The sequence below is a fragment of the Hetaerina americana genome, unplaced genomic scaffold, assembly GCF_022747635.1.
Source record: "Hetaerina americana unplaced genomic scaffold, ioHetAmer1.1.p SCAF_5, whole genome shotgun sequence".
NCBI lineage: Eukaryota > Metazoa > Arthropoda > Insecta > Odonata > Calopterygidae > Hetaerina > Hetaerina americana.
In genome coordinates this window covers 91,173,713-91,196,372 of record NW_027287095.1, presented here as the reverse complement: position 1 = coordinate 91,196,372, position 22,660 = coordinate 91,173,713, and the positions used below count along the sequence as shown (strand labels likewise).

The window sequence follows — 22,660 nt, the reverse complement described above, 5'->3', positions numbered from 1 at the left end:
ATGTTCAAACAGTCATCCTGGACGGTGTATCATCCGATACTGCCAAGGTCACATTAGGTGTACTAAAGGGAAGTGTCATAGGCCCCCTCTTGTTTCTTATTTACATATATGACCTCAGTACCGTGGTTAGCAGCTGGCTCCGTCTTTTTGCCGCGGATACGGTGATTTATGGGGACATTCGAAGTCGCGAAGACAGAGTCGCATTGGCTAACGACCTAGATGCAATTCAGACTTGGTGCGATACATGGCCTTTGGAATTAAATTTGAAAAAATGCGTAGTAATACATTTTTGGGAAAAGAGTAGCACCCCCCCATTTAGTTACAAAGTGAAACAAACAGAAATTGCGGGGGTAGATTCCTTTAAATACTTGGGTGTAACAATTACTCACGATCTGTCCTGGAGAAAGCACAAAAAAAAAAAGCGGTCGCGCTAATAAAAAATTAGGATTTGTTAAAAGAGTGCGACGAAAAAGTGAAGGAACGATGTTTTCTTGCCCTAGTCAAGCCCCACCTAGATTATGCTGCCAGTATATGGGATCCTCAAGAGATACTTTTGATTCCGGAATTAGATCGAGTTCAGCGGAGGGGGGCTGGATTTGTCAAACATTGTTATGACCAACGCAGTAGCGTAACTACTTTGCTAGAAAATTTAGGCTGGGATTCCCTTGAACAGCGGCATTTACAATATAGATTAAACTTATTAAAAGCATTTAAAGATGGGTCCTTTTCCAATGACATCAAGAACATAATACGAACCCCAACGTATTACGGGTGGGGGGATCACGAATATAACATTAGAGAGATAGACTGCAAGACTAACAGGTTTAGATGGTCATTTTTTCCAAGAACAATAAGAGACCAGAATGCTTGCAATCAAAATCCTCCACTACTCGGCTCGACATATTAAGTATTAGCCTACAAGGTAGCGACTGCGCATGGTTATACTAGTATATTTATGTATTTATTTTTTTTGCTCATCCCTTACCCTTTCCTCTTGGTACTGCACCCCCTGCCACACACCTTTTCGGTGGCTTGTAGGGTATTGATGTAAATGTAGATGAAACCTAATGTTTGCTAGGGACTCGGGAGAAGGTGTCTACAGACCGTTAAACAAAATAACAATAATTATTTCAAGGTATTCTACCTATTAAATGTAGGCACCTCAAGAAATTCTCTATTGACTACTTACCCCTTTGTGTCACGTAGCTCTAAATTCTCCTTTTTATCAGCGCCTTCAACTTCACACTGCCTTACAATATCACCTCCATCCACTTTTTCCACCTTTTTTTGGATGTCTCTCAGAAAATTCTAAAAAATCTGTCATCAGCCTTACTTACTCTCAAACATCAGGTTTAGTAGTGCCATATCTCATTCTTAAGAGAAATTGAGTGTATTATAACAGAAATAATTAAATTTCCACTTGACTGTATGATTTACCATTGAAAATAGGTAGTACAATAAAATGTTTAATTCCTCATTTGTTTTCCTTTCAATCCATTTTACCTTCTCCATTCTTCTCCAAACCCAGATTTCAAAAGCCTCCAATCTACTTCTATCATCCCGCTTCAGTGACCACGTTTCTGCACCGTACATAACTAAACTCCATATCAAAGTTTTAAAGAGCCTTTTCTCAACATCCTTACTCAATGTCCCTGTCATCAACTCCCTCCTCCTTGTGAAAGCCTCTTTTCCAAGTGCAATTCTTCTCTTTCCGCCTCTTTGGACCAGCAAGGTCTACTTAGTTGTTTGGACTTTGTGTTTTGGACCACCGTGTTGGTCCAAAACACTTCCAAGATACCTTAGCTGTTCTACCTGCTCTAGTTTTTGCCCTCCTCTTTTTAAGTTAACCTCAGCCTTTTTCTTTCTGGAAAATCGTCTAACCTTTGTTTCATTAATATTGATTTTCAGCCCATACTCGTTGCACTGAATTTCCAATTCACTCAGCAATGCTTGCAACCCCTTGGCTGACTAACAAACTAAAGCTTGGTCATCAGCAAGCCTAACTGATTTCACGAATGCCCCGCCCACTTTCATTTCTACCTCTAGTTCTTCCCATGCCTCTTTAATCATTTCCTCTACATACAGGTTGAACAGCAACGGTGATGATGGGGAACCCTGCCTTATACCTCTTCCTAACACTGCCCATCTGGACTCCCGCACCTGAACAGTCTGAGACATGTATAGGTTGCGGATTACTCCTCCTGTCCCTCCAATCTATTCCTATTTTCTGTAATGTACCCATTATTTTTCCCAATTCACTCTATCAAATGCCTTTTCAAAATCTACGAAACAAGCAAGTACATCCTGATTGTATTCTATATTACTCTTGATTAGTGATCTCATTACTGCTCTAGAACCATGTAAGTGTCCTTTCTTTGTGTTTCCAAGTTAATACTTAATAAAATATTAATATCATTTTTATGCATAACAGTCATGCTAATAGTATCGGAGAACCATGCTATAGAGTCATTCACAAAGATCCAGACTATGATGGCACCTACGACAGAACCTTCCAGAATATGACATTCGATACTACCAGGATCAGAGTTTGCTATTACCCCTCTTTAGATATGGCAACAACTCGTGTCCCTTTCCTTCGCCACAAGCTATTCATGGGCAACATCTGTAATTCAAATGTTCCAGAATGTATTTACAAGGAATATTCAAAGTGAAAGGGCCATTTTCTTATATTTAAATATTGGAAGGTCAAAACAAAGTTGTAGGCATGCAGCCCCTTCCATTGATTGCTTCCATGGAAGCCATTGAAGGTGTAATACAAGACATTGGCTTTATTGTACACTGTAGTGTATGCACAGCCATTTCATGTCACACTATCTCCTTAACTGTGCACTACTCCTTCAATGGTGAACATATTGGTTCATTAAGAATCAAGATTAATGATGCTATCGAAGAAGCATCTGCACCAAACACGTCTTTTTTACATGTTTCATAAAATAGATGAAATGGAAGGCCATATGCTATCAACAATGACCTCAGAAACGAAGCAATAAGTTATTCTACCATAGACATGTAATACATACCCTATGTTCATAGCAAGTGAAAAAAATGAAAACATACTGTATACTGTTATACTTATAGTAGATTGACTTAAGAGACACTTGCAAATTTAAGTTTACCTCTATATACAACCAATAAATATTCATGAGTAGAAGGGCGGTTCAATAAGTACCCGTGTTTGACGACAAAGGGCATTCCTGAGGGAAGTTTATGTTATCATCGTGTGCTGCCATCTATCAAACGACGGTGAAACAAATTTCAGACTGATTTAAAGGTTAGTTTGGATTTGGCAGCCATTCGAGTAAGACGTGTTTCGTGATTTTCGCTAAGATGGAAAAAGAGCAGTATCGTTTGGTAATTTGCTTTTTGTTTTTGGATGGGAAGAAATGCGAGGAGATAAAAGCAAAGTTGGATGCTGTTTATGGGGACACTTCGCCATCTATGACCACAGTTAGATATTCAACGAATTTAAACGTGGTTGAACATATGTTTTTGATGAGGAGCGACCAGGACACCCGGCAGATGTGGTTACTGAGGAAATCATTCAAAGAGTCCATGCCATGATTCTCGCTGATCGACGAACGAAAGTGCACAAAGTAGCAAAGGCCGTGGGTGTGTTGCCTGGAACGGCAATTAATATTTTACAGGATAAGTTGGCGATGAAAAAATTGTCAGCCCGATGGGTGCCACGATTGCTCATGGTGGGCAACAAGCTGATCCCAAGTTGTCACCGCCAAACTGCATGAACTACGCTATTAATTGCTGCCGCACCCCCTGTATTCACCCGATCTGGCTCCCTGCAACTTTTTCTTATTCCCTAACATGAAGAAATGGCTCGTGGGAAAAAAATTTAGCTCAAACGAGGAAGTTATCGTCGAGACAGGCGTATTTTGGAGAGTTCCACAAATCCTATATTTTGGAGGGGATAAAAAATGGCCAGCACGTTGGGAGAAGTGTATCTTTCTAAAAGGGGACTTTGTTGAAATGTTTTAGAAAAATGAAAAAAATGTTTTTGAAAAAATGGTTTCTTCATTTCTAAGACGGGTACTTATTGAACCGCCATCATACAGCTTGAAAAAAATAATTAGCAATTATTATGGAAGGTGGGTATTATTGGCTAAATAACAGTCATCTCAAACAAAATGTAGGGGTGAAAATGTCACTTTTTTGAGAAAGGGCTTTTGGGTAAAGGAATGAGCACCAAAAGATTCATAAATATTTCAGCAATAGACAAGGAATGCATTCTGGTATGAAAATCAGAAGCAATTAAATGACCATTACCAAGCCTTCTAGGGTTACAACAGATTACACTTTTGTGATTAAGATCAAATATCCAGCACCAATAATAATAATAATAATAACACATTTCATTTTTCCCAAAGATCATATTACAAAAATACCAAGTGAATGGTGTATGTACATGATATAAGGCATGTCAAGAAGGAGTAAAATGCATACAGGCTCAATAGAGAAAGAAAATATGGTACTAACAACAGATTACATGTAGCAGAAACATACACACAAATATCCATTAAAAATCACAGAGCATTAACATTAACTAGACTAAGAGCATTGCTATAAACTAAAAGTATGGACTCAAAGATCAGGATTATTGTTGAGATATTCATCAAACAAGTGGAGCACGCAACATTGTACATATCCTTTTTAATTTATGTTGAATGCAGTATAAAGGATACTAAGTTCCCTTAGTATCCTTTATACTTTCAGGTAAATTGTTACATAATCTGATATCAATTTCCTTGGGCCCTAATTTTAACGCTTTAGTCCTAATGTTACCATAATGGGTATTGTGCCTTCTGATGCCATTGTAATGCCATTCTGATGAGCCATAAATTTGAAGGATGTGAATTGGAAACATGCCCCACGGTAGGTGGTGTTGCAAATGTATAAATTATGATTAATTCTCACCTTCAAGAAGGGATGGTGCTGAAATCATTCGCACACATTTGGAGAGGTAGGCTGTGGCCAGAATGATAGCTGATCCACAGTCAGCCTCACGCAGTGAAGTCTGGATGCATCCTTTGAAGAACTGTTCTTTGACGGCCACTGCAAGGGCACTCCCCAATGAGGGGTGTGTTTCTCTCACCATCTGTATATGAACATATATATATACTGATCAGTCACTGCACTCATGTTGTTTTGCCCAGAATCCAAAACATACTAGATGGTAATAGGATGATGCATATTCAAAAAGTAAGGGCCGGATGGTCATCTTAAAACTATAATTGTTAGAAAAAGTTTTTATCAACGTTTTCAGTTTCCAACAAACCAACTTCAATTTTCTACATAATCTTAAACAATTTTCGCTATGCTTCATGAGCTACTTTAATCCCATAGCATAGAAGTTTCCCACTTTGAAATTGAACCAGTGAACAAAGGTGGCATTAAGTTCACCGACATCTTCAAACCATTGTATGCCAAACCGCTGCTTAAAGTGCAAGAAGAGGAAATAGTCTATAAGTGCAAGATTAGGAATACTGGGAGGGTGATCAAAAAGATTCTGATCAAAATCTTGAATATTATCCCTTGGTTTGGGCAGTCAGTGGTGGGAGGACGTGTGTTGTCATGGCAGGAAACTATTCTGGATGAGTTTCCCAAAATGCCGATTTTGGATCGCACTTCTCCATTTGAGGAGCAGTTTGCAGTACTCATCAGCTGCAATTACTGTCATACATAAAATCAACCCAAAGAATGGTCTTTTCATCCCAGGAAAAAGGTAGTCATCACTTCCCAACGAGTAGTAAGATTGCTTGAATTTTTCCGGCTTTGGTGAAGTTTAATGGCACCAATGCATTGACTATTGTTTTATTTCTGCACTGATGCAGGATATCCACTCATCCCCTGCAAGGACACTGGAAAACAGAGACATCTCTGTCTCATCTATAGAAGCCTGAGGTGATTTTGAATGTCCTATCAAAACAATAGTTTCCTGCAAGTCTCGCAGTTCTGGAAAAGAAGGTGGGACGATGTGTTGCATCCATTGGAACTGATCATCAAAGTGTAGAGGATGGATAAACTCAGAACGAGAGAATTTTTCCAAGTGTGAAGATAACTTTATTATAATTTTAAGTCCCGTCCACTCAACATTCTTTGCTCTGTGTTGGGTGGTAATCATTTTTGATACCTTGCTATCAATTTGTGATATCTGAGCTTTTCTGTAATAATCATGCAACTAGTGGTGAGTCCAACAAGAGGAAACTAATGAGCCACATCACTCTTCATCAACAGTCTATCGGATTATAATTCTTGGTCCACAAGTAGAATGATTTCATTGGTCTGGATATTACTGGGCCTGCCACTCCGCTCTTCATTATGCACGTTTTTGCAGCCAATTTTTAAGTCCCAAGAACATTGTCTCGACACCTTACCTTCTAGCAATACTGTCGGTCCATGAACTAGACACAACTACTAATGAATTTGGGGATGATCCTTTTGCAGACATTTTATCTGCATTCACCGACAGGCAAATGACTACTGAATCAAAACAATAACTTCAGTGGTTTCAAAAACAATCAATAGATGTGTACAACTATGTTCTGACCTTCCAATCATCAAATATTAAAAAATGGCCCTTACTTTCTGAATATGCTTCATATCATGCACACACAACCACCAAAACTCTTGTATTTATAATTCTCAGGTTTCTGAAATGTTACCGTACGTCTGTGATTCATACTTTCACAAAACAATGAAACAATTGCAGTAAAAATCATTCACCTTGACTGGGATTTGAACTCGGATCCCGCAACATCTGGCCCAGTGCTTTAGCCAGTTAAGCTATCAACATCTCCTCTTATAGTCCAAAATTTTTGGGGGTATTAAAGGAACAATATGCATGATGAAATAGAACACATAAGTCATAGGCATTTGTAGTTTTACGCAATGCGCAACAGTCCATGAGGACTGACATCAAGGGATCCAAGCTCAAATACTGGTCAAGGACATTGATTTTAACACTCTGACATTGTTGCACTGCAATTCAGATCAGCACTTTTGAAACCAACCTGTCTGTATGATACCGGAATCTTTCTTTGGCTAACAAGATGATAGATATTTACTCTTTTCAATGCTAGAATGCAAATGTTCAATACCCTTTCCCATTGGTTGGTGTTCCCCTCATATTATTTTCACCATAAATGGAGTTCATCTAAATAAAGGTTAATCATCACAGTGCTCTGAAAGCTACCCCAAGGGCCTCTGGCAGGGGGTGTAATGACACCAGCCATGAAAATGATTCAATAATCATAGGATAAAACGCAAGGATATATTTATACACTCAATTTCCAAAATAATTATTACAAACTAGCCGAATATAATTTCTTATAATTTATTAGAATAATGAATAACTGATCGAAGCATTTGTCCACTTGATAAAACTTTTTTTTATATGATGATGTAATACATCAAAACCCGGTCGTAAAATTAAAAAAAAACATTTATCAAGTGGAAAAGTCTTCGAACAGTTATTCATTATGTTCGACTCCCACCACTCAATTTACTCCATGAGGAAGATGAATTTGACTGGAGTCATATTTTTCAGGGTCCTTAACATTTACTTTTGGATGGCATGCAAGGAACCACTTTCCACTGATGTATCCTCACACCCCTGCCAGTTGAGTTTTGGTTGTCTTAGGAAATAGTTTTTGCATTACTTCCATGAATACGTGGAGTGCGGGTAAAATTTGCCTCAATTTGGAATAAATGGAAAATATGGTATCCTTCTCTTAATCTTTTTAGGATTCATTGAGTTCAGGATTAATTTAGACAGGTTTTCATACATGGGTCATTTTTTTAAGAATGGTTAGTGATAAGATAAGATAGTTTTAGTGATAAGAGCGACAGAAAACTACAATTGCAAAATGATAGACGAACATTTCAAAGTCTGAAATATAAAAATTAGTGTTTCACAATTAGATATAGGATTTGTATTAATTGTACTTTCAATCATTTAGGTTTTTAATACATGGTTTATTCACAGGTTCAAGTCAGAATTGAAAGGGTGTTTATAGAATGACCTGATACCAATGAGTCCATAAGGATACCATATTTGGAGCCTAATGTGTTTTTCATTATTACTATCCACTAATGTGCATGCAAAATCCAACACTGCAGTAAAAGTTTACTTTCAATCACCGGACCAATGCATGGAACAACATATGCACTGCAGTGGTAGTGCTAACTGCTCTATGGATCATGTATGAGTGAAAATGATTCAAATTTAAATACCTGGTCACAATAATCCAACCATGCCAAAAACGCTGCAACTTGATGACAGCCGGGAAACTTCTTGGCACCTTCGACCCACTGGGGAGAGTCCAAGCTGAGCAGAAAGAAGAGCGGACAGACATTGCTAACATTAGGGCTAAATAGATAAAAACAATTCCATTTTCCTAAGCCACAATATCATCAGCAACTAAAAACAGCACAATTAAAGCTTCAAGTGCTTTCACATGATGTCCAAACTTGACTTCCCAGTCATTTGAACATTGAACCATTCATTTTGCACAATGGTAAAATGGAAAAGGAACATCTTAATGGAAAATTTTGATTTTTGCTTAAGAGATTACTCGAAATACATTTTATGAATGTGAATAATTTCAGCAAGTTTTAAAAAGCACAGTTTAATGGTTACAACGATCTTGAGGCAGCAAATGTATACATATGCACACATGGATAGTGTACATGAAGTCATTTGGTTCAAAGAAACTGTGTGGAACCCTGGAACAGCGAACTTAGCAGAGTCACCCACCAATGTGTGCATGCATGCAAATACGAAGTTTTTAAAGGGCAGGAATGACATGCTTATAATGGGATTCTAACCCACATCTCCTGATTTTACAGCCGAGTGCTTCAGCCAGTTAAGCTCCTGAGGCATTCTCTGGCAATGCTGCTCTAAGAGAATACTTCAGCATCATTGCTGGGATCTGAGTTTGAAGCCCAGTGAAATCACATGATTATATGCACTGTGCAATTCTAGCATTAACTAAGTGAAAGAGTGTGTAAAGCCATTTTTTAAGCGATGACTAGATTTTCAACTCCCAAACAATCAAGGCATGGCTAATAAATACATAAATACCATGAGGAACATTAGTTTCTTAGGTAATTAAAAATTGTATAATAAAGGATTGAAAGATTAGCAGTACCAAAATTTAAGTGGGTAAAGCCATTAAAAATAATTAATGAATGAAATAACTAGTCCAAAACATACACCGGGATTAATGCTAAAAGCAATTTAATATCTTCATGGTGTCCTCCAATACTTTTCAACTCTTTCACAGCATCAAATGAAAATCCTCTAGATGAAACAGAAATATTCATTAGGTCTCTCTACAAAGAGGAATTACTGCTAATGTCGATGGTATCAGCCTTGAACTCCAAGGAGAGCACTTTTAATGATTTCTAAACTTTCTAAGTGCGAACAATATTTGAGATAGATATTAGTGCAAGGATGAGAATTTATGAACTGTGTCCTGGCGGTTTAGATTTTGCATCAGAGCCTTGGTACACTTCCCATAGGGTACATGATGTATTCAAATCAAATTCAGCAAAGTCTGAAATTCCTTTATCTGAAAATACATTAGGCCCTAGGTAATCAAGACAGCCGATCGGGACTGCTTCTTGATCCAGACAGGGTCCAGCTGTGCACTGCTGTGACCTTGTTGAGGGGGTCACGAGAAGCAACTCTGATGCACTCTGCCCAGAAATATACTCGTAGATGGCGAGTTTCTACGAATATAAGGCCCAAGATAATTACATTATTATGGCTGTTCATGTGAAATCTTAATTGATTATCGAACTCATGTGTTCACCTAATTGCTGGGCATTTGCAAGTGCAATACATATTTGAAATAGATTACTAATTCTTTCCATACGATTTCATAACTCTCAATAGAACTAGATATATAATGGTTATGAGATATTCCAGCAGAAAAGTATAGCAAATTTTAACAATAGCACCAAAGAACAGTGGCATCAAAAAAAAACATAAATTTGAGCATTTAATAAGGGTGAATTTTCTTGAGAAAATAGAGGTGTGGGTTTCTGTTAAGAGTCTGGTGTTAATTCACACGCCATCCGATCTGGAAAAGCTATTCGCTCTAAGGTTTGAATCGCATTCCTACTAAATGGAAAAGCAGGTTTGGGAAATCATGAGACAGGAAAATGAACGATTTCAAGAGGTTGTCCACAGATACATATGAACTATCACATGGAATGATAATGCATGGCACAGACATACAAGATTCACATTATTAAAAAATTTCCAAATACTTAAGTGTGAAGAAGTTCAATGCAAGCATTGACTGGCTAAGGGAGGACTCCTCAGGCAGCATATTATTATGATAAATATGCATCATGAATCCTGACAGTGTTGCCACTGAACCATCTCACATCAATATCCACTGTCAAACATCTCTTGGAAGGAATCTAACTCCACCATAAACTGGGTTATGTCATTTCTCCCAAAACAATAACGAGAAAGGAGTCAAAATAAATGCTCAGATTGACACAATGCAGACTGATTCACACATTTGTGTGTGTTGAGTACAAGCCACGTAACCACCATTTGCACAAAATAAGATTCCCTTAGATCATTGGGGGAGATAATATTGCGCCTCCCAACACAACGTCCACAGGCAGTTGGATTTGTGAACACGTCTAGCTTGGAAGAAGAGAGGTCATTGCTGCACGGGCTTATTTCCTTTATGTGAAAGGTTGAGAGAATGAGGAGAAGCAAAGCAACGTATCAGATACCTCCACTCTAAAAAGCCAGTAAAGAAGTAAATTTCATACAATATTTAGAAACCCAAAAGATTTAAAACGTTCAACAAATACTTTTGTGCATCACCATTAAACTTTAAGATTTATTGGATCTTTCTCAATTCTCATTTAATAGCATACATAATCATAATTGCCATTTCCATAAAATGTATACTGCATATCATACACTTACACTACTGAGAAAATACAATCAATGGGTAGCAGAATTCTGCGAGCATTTTGTTACACATAGTCGACAATAATATCAGACAATAAAATAAATGACAACATTGACATACGAGGGTTATCTCAGAAGTACCCGACCCAACAAAGAAAAAACAAAAGTTTTTGAAAAAAATTTAATTATTTTTCAACATAATATCCTTTCAGCTCGATACACTTTTTCCAGCGATGTTCGATAAGTTTGATTCCCTTTTTACAATAAGAACTGTCTTGCTCCTAAAAATAACCATTAACTACCGACATCACTTCTTCACAGTTGGAAAATCTTTGACCACCGAGCCATTTTTTCAAGTTTGCGAAGAGAAAATAATCCGAGGGGGCTAAATCTGGCGAATTGGGTGCATGAGGTAGCATTTCAAACATTAATTCATGAAGTTAGGCCATTACAATATTTGAATTTGCAAGCTGGTGTATTGTCTTGATGAAACAACACTTCTTCTTAGCCAAATGTGGCCACTTTTGCTTGTTTTCTTTGCTCAAACATTGCAATAAGTTCGCATAATATAAGCCGTTGATTGTTTTTCCTTTCTCAAGATAGTTAATGAAAATTATCCCATGCACATCCCAGAAAACTGATGCCTTGACCATGCCTGCAGATGAAACTGTCTTCGCCTTCTTTGGAGCCGGTTCTCCCTTTTGAATCCACTGTTTTGATTTTCTTTTGTTTCGGGTGTGAAGTAATGGACCCATGTTTCATCCATGGTTATGAAACGACACAAAAATTCTGCTTTGTTGTGGTGAAACTTTGCTAAACACTCAATTGACACATTTTCACGACACTGGTTTTGCTAGAATATGAGCAAATCCATCTTGCACACAGCTTTCTCATGTCCAAATTTTCAGGAAATATGAGATTTACCATACTTTTTGAAATGCCTGTGTTTACTAGCTCATGCGCTTTCAGGCGACGATCATCCAGTATCAATTTGTAGATTTTATTTACTTTTTCTAGAGTCATCACCTCATTTGGTTGACCATTGCAATACTCGTCTTAACAGCTCATACGGCCTCGTTTAAACTCTGCCACCCAACATTTTACTTTTGTAAATGAAGGAGCAGACTCACCCAGAGTAGAATCCAGTTCAGCTTTTATATTGGTTGGGCTGACGCCTTTAAAACATAAGTATTGTATCACATAACCATGACCAATTTTCTCCATTTCTCCAAATTCACTATTGATGGCTGCCAAACAAATACTAAAAAAACGTAGTGTCTTCAAACTTGAAGCATATGCTTTATAGATTGCATACTTTCTAATACAGTGATATTTTTCAAACAACTACTGCTATGTCTAGGCCAGGCCAGATACTTCTGGGCCTTCCCATGTATCTATGGGTGAAACATCATAATAGAGTGCACCATGGTACACTGGGATGTATATTTCATTCATTGTGAGTATTTGAAAACCGTGTTCACTTAGTATTTTCATTTACTAGCTGCTCCTATTTTGAAAATGGATTTCTTTCCTTCTCTCCAGTTAATTTGCTTATCGTTGTTAACGATTCCTAACAAGACATAAGGTTCTGATTCAATAAAATTTGCTCAAAAGTTATATTAAAATTCGACTTGTTTTAAAAGCACCTGTTGCACAATGAAGCCTATTAATTCTTCAGCAATAAAAGAGGTTATTTAGAAAGTATAGTATAATCAAAATTTCATTTCTATTGCCAGAATTTCAGCATTTCTGAAAGTTTTTAGCACTATTATTACATTTTTTCAAATTTTAATTTTTGTCTAGGCATTGAATGCCAACTACTCCATTTAATCCTTGATTCACATTATTTTCTCTTTAGAACAGAACTTTGGAAGATGTTTTTCATGAGTATGTAATGGGAAATTTTCCGACAGTTTTTACATGGAATCCTGAACTCATACATCTATCACCCTTGACTGCAAATAAATTACTTCAATCCAGTCCCTGAAAGCTTTGAAATTTGAGTTTCATTCATAAACATTTTTTAATCATCTTTTTCATACCTTACTTTATGGAGTATTTAATTACCGCCCAAATCTCAATTTTTTCTGTGTTCACAAATCACTACACCGGAACAACAACAGAAATACATCCGCAACACAGATCTCTTCCCAGAGCACTGATACATTATGCGTTTACTCATAATGGATTACATATTACTAGGTGGTAAACTCATTGTGCTAGCGCTGACATCTGGGGTGATTCCAAGAACCTTCCAACTACCCTCGTATATACATTGGGTACCATACCACACAAAATTCCAAAGTGATCCTCATCATGTCCCTAAATTGATCTTTTCCCTTTTTTTTTCTTTTTAATTTGAAGAATCAAAGGGCAAGGATGAGATCGGACCTGGTGAAGAGGAACTTGAGAACTGATTTTAACGCAATACATGAAATTAAATGAGTAAAGTAAACAAAGTTATATAACATACTGAACCATATTTCCCCGGCCCATAAGACAAACTTTTTTTTACTCTAAAATGAGCATTATAATCAGCCTGCATCTTAAGGGACAGGGGTATATGAGTATAATTTCCGACCTACAGGGTCCGTACAATAAGTATCGTGACTGGTTTGCTGTAGCCTCAACAGGTGGATGGGGGTCCGACCGGTCGGCTCAGTAGAGGGGTCCCCCACCACTCAGGCGCACTTTAGTTTGGTCGCCTACAGGTATGCGTTCAGACAGGAGGTGGATTTTTGTGACATGTGATTGTTTGTGGAGTCGTCGCGCCATCATGGAGCGCACCGCCGAGCAATGCTACGCTGTGAAGTTTTGCATTAAACTTGGGAAATCCATGTCAGAGACCCTTGAACTCATTAAATAGGCTTATGGGGATGATGTCTTAAGCCGCACAAGAGTTTTTGAGTGGCACAAAATGTTTGAGGAAGGCCGGGAGCTCATCGAGGACGAGCACCTCATTGGGCCCCCTGACGACTGCTTGAACTGATGCTCAGGTGGCCAAAAACAAGTTTTGGACTCTTACAGGCATTTAACCATCACCCTTGCCAGTGAGGAGACCGGCCTTTCAGTCGGAACTGCCCACACCATTTTAACAGAGGATATCGCGATGAGAAAAGTGTGCGCAAAGCTGGTGCCGAAAGTCTTGAGCGAGGAACAAAAACAGACAGCAGCTGCTGATGAAATTCGGCGAGGCAACATAGCCTCAACCTCCCCCCCCCTCTCCCCACCACCACAGCCTCAACCTGGCTCCACCTGACTTTTTCTTGTTTCCGCAAATAAAAAGGGAACTCAAAGGATATCGGTTTGACTCCATTGAGGCGGTTCAAGCGGTGACGACAAAGGCTCTCAACAGTATTCCAGAAACCGACTTCCAGCGGGCTTTTGACGAGTAGCAGATGCGCCGAAGTAAGTGTATTGATGCAGGAGGAATGTATCTTGAAGATTATTAAGTAATTGTAATGATAACTACAATAAACTTTGATTTTTGGAACCGCTCCTGATACTTATTGTACGGGACCTGCATGAACTTGACAAAATAGTAACTTCAATTTTTGTTATACTTTTAGCATTTGTAACATTTATTATCAAAATTGTTATAAAACATTGAAGAGACACCTGGCCTCGGCATTACCTACTCTTAAGAAAAGGCACCAAAGGCTCCACAACTGACAGATGGCATACTCACTTGATGTGCTCTCCACATGACACCCCAAGTAAGGATCGGGGTACCACTGAAAAATCCAGTCACCACTGGGATTCGAACCCGGGCCAATTCCTTTCAGAACAGTACTTCCACTTTGGAGCGTATTAATAAGGATGGTGTCTGCCGAATCTCTCTCCATTAATTCAATTTCTCTGATTTCTTGATGATATTAGAGCTGTTTGTCCTTCAAAAATAGTTTTTCTCATTGGTAACCAAACAAAAATAGTGATTCTTAGAGCATTGTACATAAGCAACATGGTATGTATCAGGAAAAGTCATTTTCTCTACATACCTCAACTTTTTCATAGAATTTAGTAAACTTAAAAGCGGAAAAGTTTTATCAGATAGTTTCCCTTAAAAAAAAGATAATTTCAAAATTTTATTTTCTTCACAATTTATTTAAATCTAGCCCTCTCCAGAGTGGACGGATTGGCTTTAATTCAAAATAAAATATGAAATACTAAGCATTTATCAGTTATATTCAACTTTTAGAGTTATAAGAAATTTTTTCCTGCACAGCCAAGTTAGATTTCTCCACGTCAGTGCGTAATCAGGACAGAAAGAGAGACCCTGACTTTGGATTCCTTTAATTAAAATTGCTAAATCCATTTTCCTTAGCAATTATTTCTTTTCCAGTCACTGACTGCACCTTCTTAAATTCACATAATTAGCACTTCCGGAAATCTCTTTCCATTTCAATTATTTCCTTTGCTACTCTCCATTTCCCATTAAATCTAATCCAAACCCTTATTCTATTTTCCCCACGCAGTAACTAAAAGCATCTCCTTCAATTGTCGAAACACCATCCCTAGCACCTTTCTCAAGCTTTTATCATAACTATGCACATTATTTTATTCCACATGCTAAGGAAACTAATTAATAGTCTTTCTTCCCTCTGGTTTGGGAATTTTTCTGTAGGAAGTTCTGATGTATTGTTTTTGGGGTGAGAAGCTAATCGATTGAGGATGGAAAAACTTTGGCCATAGGGGCTTTTTTACAACTCGAAGGCTCCCTGGTAGTGGGATTCTGGTTGGTCCTTAGGGGCACACATATAAGCTTCTTTGACAACACTTAGGATCCCATGGTGGTGTCCTTTGAGGGAGGATTTCACTTTTGGGAACAGGAAATAGGCTGCTGGTGCCAAGACTGAAAGGGAGTTGGGGATTCGTTGCGATGACGTCGCATGTCTTTGCAAGCAGACACTTGACTCTGCTCCTTTGGATGCCCATCCAAAGACCTTCGGGAGGATGAGTTTCATGCAGATCTTTCGCAACGCCAAATTTTCAGTGAAAATAGTGCGCACTGTCATCTTATCAATGCCAACACACAATCTGTGATCATACGCACACTTCACCAACAGTCTGAATTCAGCACTTCATACAAACTCGTTGGGAAAAAATTGTCAACTATACTTTTTATACACAAATCTTGTGTGCAGTGCAAATGGCTTTTTGAATATAAATAAATTTGCCCAATTAAAAAGTGCAAGCGAATCACTGAGGTTAATAACAATGTTATGAATGAAGATGCTGTTTAATAATGGTGCATAATACTTGCATTATACTTAATGTCAGATGAACTAATGTCCACAATGAAGAATGCTCAGACTGAGTTTCAGTTGTGACCGATGAATGCAATACAAAAGATAAAGGAAAAAATGCACAAAGATGGTTTCACATTTGATGATTGCATTTGTCCTTTCCTGAGATATCAAGAACTGTTCTTTTTGACACTGTCATTGGGGAATTGGGCTACAAAAAAATTGTGCGCCAGGTGAGTTCCACGAAATTGGACAGACAAACACAAGCAAAAGCAAATGGCAGCTGCACAGACACTTCTCAGTATCTACAACGAGGATGGTAAAAAGTTTTTAAGGCATTTTTGTTACTGGTGATTTGACCTAGATCTCGCATTGAACTCCAGAAACAAAGCACCTGTAAATGGAATGGCATCATTCTTGTTATCCACCAAAACCAAAAAAATAATCATAACAAGAACCAAGCACCAAAAAGGTGATGGCCATAGTGTTTTGGCATCATAAGGGTATCTTACTGATTGGCTATGTACAATCCAAGAGGCATGACTATCAATACAGCACGCTACTGTGAGATGCTTCACTGGCTCCAATAATCTAAAAACAAATGGTGTGGCCTACTGTCCACCGGTGTAGTGCTTCTTCACAATAGTACATGTTTGCACCCTGCCACATTGACATAAGACTTGCTTTGACAGTTCAATTGGGAGATTTCTGGGCACCCACCACACAACCCAGACTTCCCAACTCTTTATATACAACCTTTTTATTTATTTTATTTATTTATTTATTTATTCAGTATAAGTCCGAAAACAGCGCATTCTGGCCTTTACATCGAACTATTAACAACGATAACAATGATCACATTTACAAACACCCAAGCCCTAGGTGGAGGAAAACTCACCCAGGCGGGAATCGAACCCGCGACCCTTGGAATGGCCAAAAACTGCAAGCAATTTTGGCAGTATCACACTTTGAAAACGATGACGAATTGAAAGCGGCCTCTACTAACTCGTACAAAAGCTTGGCGCAAATCAAGGATTAAGCGGGGATACAAAAAATTCTACAATGCTACAATAAGTGTTTTCATTTGGATGGCAATGACAGAAAAGCAGCTCAAGACCCATTTCATTAGCAAAAAAACTTATTGCAATATCTCTGATAATAAAGTGTACAAAAAAACATTATTTACTTTCCGAATGGCCCTATTACCTACACTTTTCCACATTTTATACATTTCCCAATTTTTATAAATCATCAACACTTGAGTGACAAATCTATAGAAACCTAAATTGAATACTATATTAATTCATTTTCCATAGATATAAGAAGCTCCATATAGATTTAGCCAAATAGAACATTGGAAAAACACACTACGGCCTAGTGATGAGGAGAAGAATTTAGATGAAATCAGCAGAGAGAGATGAAGAGGGTGAATCTGGACTGCATGAGGGAAAGAGTGACACACTCAACCACAAAAATATAATAAAGGCCTCTAATGAGCACCAAAGGATGCAAGGGTGACTTCGCACTTAATGAGAAGCAGATGGTAGGCATCATGTCTGGGTTCTTTTAAGCATTGCAGGTGATCCAGGATTGTTCCACATGCATAAATGCACACAATGATGCACTCACCCCCACGTTGCATGGACATCATCCAAGTTGTTTGGGTCCAACTCTGGAGGGATAGCGGAGAAGAGGAGAGCCAACCTACTGGGCAGGGCTTCGGGCAGCCCAGAGAGGACCAACGTCCCCGCAAGCGAATCGAATGGCAGAGAAGCCAGCAACATTAGACCCTCACATGCTCTTAACACCACCCTATAATCCTGTACACAGGAGTATATCATGTACATTTTTTTCATTTAAAAAAATCATTAGGATATGAAATATATACAAGGTTGAGATTAACAACTCTTCTGGCAATATGCTTGCATGCACAAAATACTTAAGTTAGTTCCAGCTTCCCTGCTACAAGCGGCATGTACACAAATGTATAAGGGGTTTGGGGATGTACAGGGTCTGTCCAGAAAGCATTGAGACTTAATTTAATAAAAAAAACTATTGAGATTTTTTTTGCTACGTAGGGTCGATTATTTTCAAATTTGGAAACCGTTGCCAGCATGGCTGTTGAGCTTGGTACGTCTCCTGGAAGGCAGCAACTTGAACATCCTTCATAGTGCTTGAGGCAGCTGCTTCCAATGTATCTTTGGTTTTGAAATTGTGTCCCTTGAGGTCACTTCTGATTCAGGGGAACAAAATGAAGTTGGCATGGGTCAGGTTAGGAAAGTAGGGTGGCTGAGGCAACATTGTCTGGATTAGGTTGAGCAATAACTCCCTAACCAGCAGCAATGGGTGACTTGTGGTGGGGGGACCCAGGATGTGATTTATCTCACGCAATCAAGCACGCCCATGTCAAATGCAGCATTGATGGTTTACCCAGTGGATAAACATTCCTTGTGGGCCATGTGGTTCAATTTGAAAATGACAACGAGCATTGATTTGGTCTTTGATTAGCACATTCAGGCCTGCTTAGGGTTGGGTCACTCTTTTGTGAGCCACTCTCTGCTTTGCCTTTTCATACTCCACGACCTAGATTCATCACCTACTATCACTGCGCCTGAAAAAATAGGTTCACTTTGTGCATGTTTTGAAATTTTGAGGACAATTGTCCAGAATTTGTCTTTTCAATCACGACTCAAAACCTAGGAAACAACTGGACACAAACTTTTATCATCATAAATTCATTTGCCACAATTTCTTGCACAATTAGTTTTTGATGTCTCAACATTTCAGATATTATTCTGACTCTTATTCCGGCTATTATGTTGACAGGGATGGTCAAGGTTTGAAAATCGCACTGGGTCCAAATTTTCCTGATTTCAGCTGGTTGACCCTCATCCAGAATGTAAATTTGCCCTCAATGTCTTCTCTGCCATCCCCACCCTCCTCAAACAATTTAAATTAGCAGCAAACCTGCACTTTGCACCAGTAATCTTCTCCAAAGGTCTTTTGAAGAATGGCCATTGACTTTGTACCTGGTTTCCTGAGTTAAATATGAAACTTAATCACATGTCATTGTTTAATTGTACACTCCAACTTGAAATGCAACCGGGACAAAAAAGAATATCTTGTTTATAACATTTTTTATACCCTGTAACAGCCCCTACACAATGATGGCCGATGGGAGTGTGTGGCTTAGATCCCCGTCCACCTACCCTACCTAAAAGTACTGCCAGAGGCTTTTTTCTGCATGGTGGGAAAATATGCATCTCATTGCTTTATGGACAGATCCTGGTATAAAATGTCTATGTTCACGCACCATTATTTTTCAATTCAACCTGGTTTGCATACACCTCGAACACAGAAACAACATAAACATAGAGAACCATTTGCTTTCGATCAAAGACAATGTCGACAATCGTTGATAATGCCTCCGATATGTCTCACATAACATATTCACAACCTAGCATTTATTACAAATGCTTGAAAACAGGTTAATTACATTTTTAGGTCAGTCTATGGATACCAGAAAGCTCACAGAGGGCATGTGTCATCCATCCATTAAAAAAAATCATCCAGAGCAGTTTTATCTACATCATACTTGGAAAACAGAGCTTTGCAGCTATCACAAAAGCAGAAGGATTTAATGTTTAACCTCCTCGAGTGTGAAACTTTCATGGGAATGAAATTTTCACAGGAATTCTTGATTTGATTTACAAGTTTAAATATTCATTTAAAACCACAGCAAATATTTTTCCATAGGGGTACATCAAAATGAATGCTAACCTAACCAGTTCATCATTATGCCACTTTACAGAGAATAATGTGCACATGAAATAACTATTATAAAAATCCATTTGTACAAACAGCATTTCGTTTGTTTCACTACTGCATGTCATAAGAGCTAATCCCCCGACTGTTGACCCCAGAATCAAAAGTTACACCTATTTGGTCCCCATCATCTGACCACTACTGCTCTGATTTGAATGGTGGCAATCACAATTTGTTTGGTTGCTGGCGTACTAAAGGCTGCCCACCTTGAGGAAAGCTGGCACTAGAATCCTGTTGGTGGTAGGATTTATGAATGGTATCCAAGTCCTAACATTTGTGGTGCCATGAGGAGAGCACTTCTAGCAGTATGTGCCATCTGTGCTATGCAATGTTGAATTAAGGACTGGATACACTAAATTATGAATAGGCCGATGTTGGCAACAGGTTTCCACCTCCACCCATGCCTCCCCCATTCCCTAAGCAGCCTACCTCCACCAAATTACCCCAACCTTCTCCCTAATGGTGCAAATGTCCTCTGATGGTCGCCTCCTCCTTGGGCCTACTAGGCACCACTACGATTAGAAATTATACAGGGACTGACCAGAAAGTAACTTACGTTTTGGCCTAACATGGCGGTGGGTAGGGCTAGAGCCACTATCTTGGCATCTAAACATCCCTACACTTAGTGGTAGCATGCAGACTGCGATTCTTCCACTTTGCTAACTACTAACTGTTGAAATGTGCGCTAAAATGGAAAATCCTGAGAGTTGTGTAGTGCGATCTGTGATTTAAGGATTTTACTGGAGAAAGACCAAATGCCAATTGAAACTCGTACACAACTTTGTGAAGTTTACGGATCATGAATGATAAGTGAAGTGGTGGAGTGAGGTAGTGGTGCATTCCGTTTGAAAATGGCCAGAGCACCAATGTTCACGATTAGGACTGCAGTGGTCTGCCTAGCCTTGTGACAGATGAACTGACCAATGGCCACTTCTTGGACATCATGGACATTTGTTCATTCACTCTTAAACTTACACTAACACACAATACTGTCACTCATCACTTAGTTGGTGCAGAGCACAAATTTCCCGATGAATGTCATCAGTTTTGAAGTTTATTGCCAGTAAAAACCTTATCACTGAACGACCTTCAAATTTGTCAGGATTTTCAATTGCATTGTTCATTTTGCATGCAGGCATGCTGCCCTAGTGTGTGTGTGTGTGTGTGTCAATGCAGCAAACATTTGGCTTCCCCCACTACTTCGCTCGCTACACACAAACGTGATTTACTTTCTGGACAGCCCTCCTATCATTAATTTTCATTTCCATTCACCACTGCATTTCATTTATATCAATACAAAATAACACTACTATGGCAATTGAGGCCACACCTAATCATTTGTACACAGCTTAGGTATCTACCTTCAGGAAAGATCTATCTTAAACCACATTCATTTCTGTTGCCATGGTGTGCTGAATAACCATTTATAATTACACTTCCCCAAAAAAGCAAACATACAATGGTAAATATACATAAGAACAGTAAAGATAACACTAAAACAAAATTCATGCAGAGAGTTTAGTAGTAATGTGATTAGGAATCTAAAAAAAAAAAACTTACGGCACTCTGCAAATGATTGAGAAGGGCATCACAAAGGTGAAACCTTGAAGGTTCTTCTTTTGGAATTTGCAGCTTTATTGTTTCCAGAGGAGATTCAGGAGCCATATTTTCAGCCGAAGTTTCTTCATTGATACTCATGTAAACATTGATCAATGTAGGATTTTTTCCCATTACAGCACACAGAGTACACAAAAAATTAACTTCTTCAACTTCGGTAGGTGATGCTTTAGTTTGCAAACAAAGCTCGACAACTTTCTGTAAGCATTGAAACAACGCAAAAAAGTAAAATTAATTCTCTGAAGCATGAACTCTAAAAACGTGCACATATTTTTTAAGTGTTTAAAACAAGAAATACACAATACACTAAGTTTATGCTGTAATGACGAACTGTCCTGTATGCTTTGCATTGGCATACAAAAGTGTTTATTGCAGATTTCAATTTCATTATAGCATAAAATACACAAAGTCATTTAAAAATTAGCCAGAAATATAGACCACATTGCAAGTCATTAAAAATATATCCAATACTCTCATGATATATGCATGTGGTAGTATTTCAAAAAGAGACATTCATCTTGCAAGTATTCAGATCAAAATCAGCCTCCAACCCAAGAACAATGAGGTGTGAACTTATAAAAATGTTTCAACTGATTACCAAAGATGTTAGATCATTTTCAAGAAATATCTATCTTTTTGCATTTTCATTAATGTGAAGATGGACTGATATTTAACGGTACATGATGTCTGTAATATTCCTGTAGCTCTCCAGCTGTTCCGTTCACTCTCACCTGTTGTTGAATTCCTACCATCTGCGGCAGAAGTTACACAACATTGGAAGGCCATCCCTACATGGCCTCGAAGTTATCAAATGGATTAACTCCAACGCTGGAGCCTCTTTGAAGAGTGCGGTGAACACCACTTAAAAAGATGGTTAGACCCCATTTCAGTCATGAAAAGTGATGTGAAGAAGGCATTATTTGGCAAGAAAAATTTCTTGGCTCTGAGAATAGATGCTGTGATTTATTTCTGGTGGAAGAAATCTAGTTCCGCCATG

General features: G+C 38.4%; 1 protein-coding gene across 1 annotated transcript in view; it reads right to left on the bottom strand.

The window, feature by feature from the left end:
• Positions 1-22,660, bottom strand: part of LOC139693635 (FHF complex subunit HOOK interacting protein 2A-like) — a 70,284-nt gene that overhangs the window by 33,560 nt on the left and 14,064 nt on the right. The window contains exons 4-7 of the mRNA XM_071591871.1: positions 21,607-21,861; positions 17,851-18,041; positions 8,266-8,359; positions 4,948-5,128 (exon numbers count right to left, since the gene is read on the bottom strand). Coding sequence (XP_071447972.1) covers positions 4,948-5,128; positions 8,266-8,359; positions 17,851-18,041; positions 21,607-21,861 — 721 coding nt within the window. The remainder of the gene's footprint in view (positions 1-4,947; positions 5,129-8,265; positions 8,360-17,850; positions 18,042-21,606; positions 21,862-22,660) is intronic.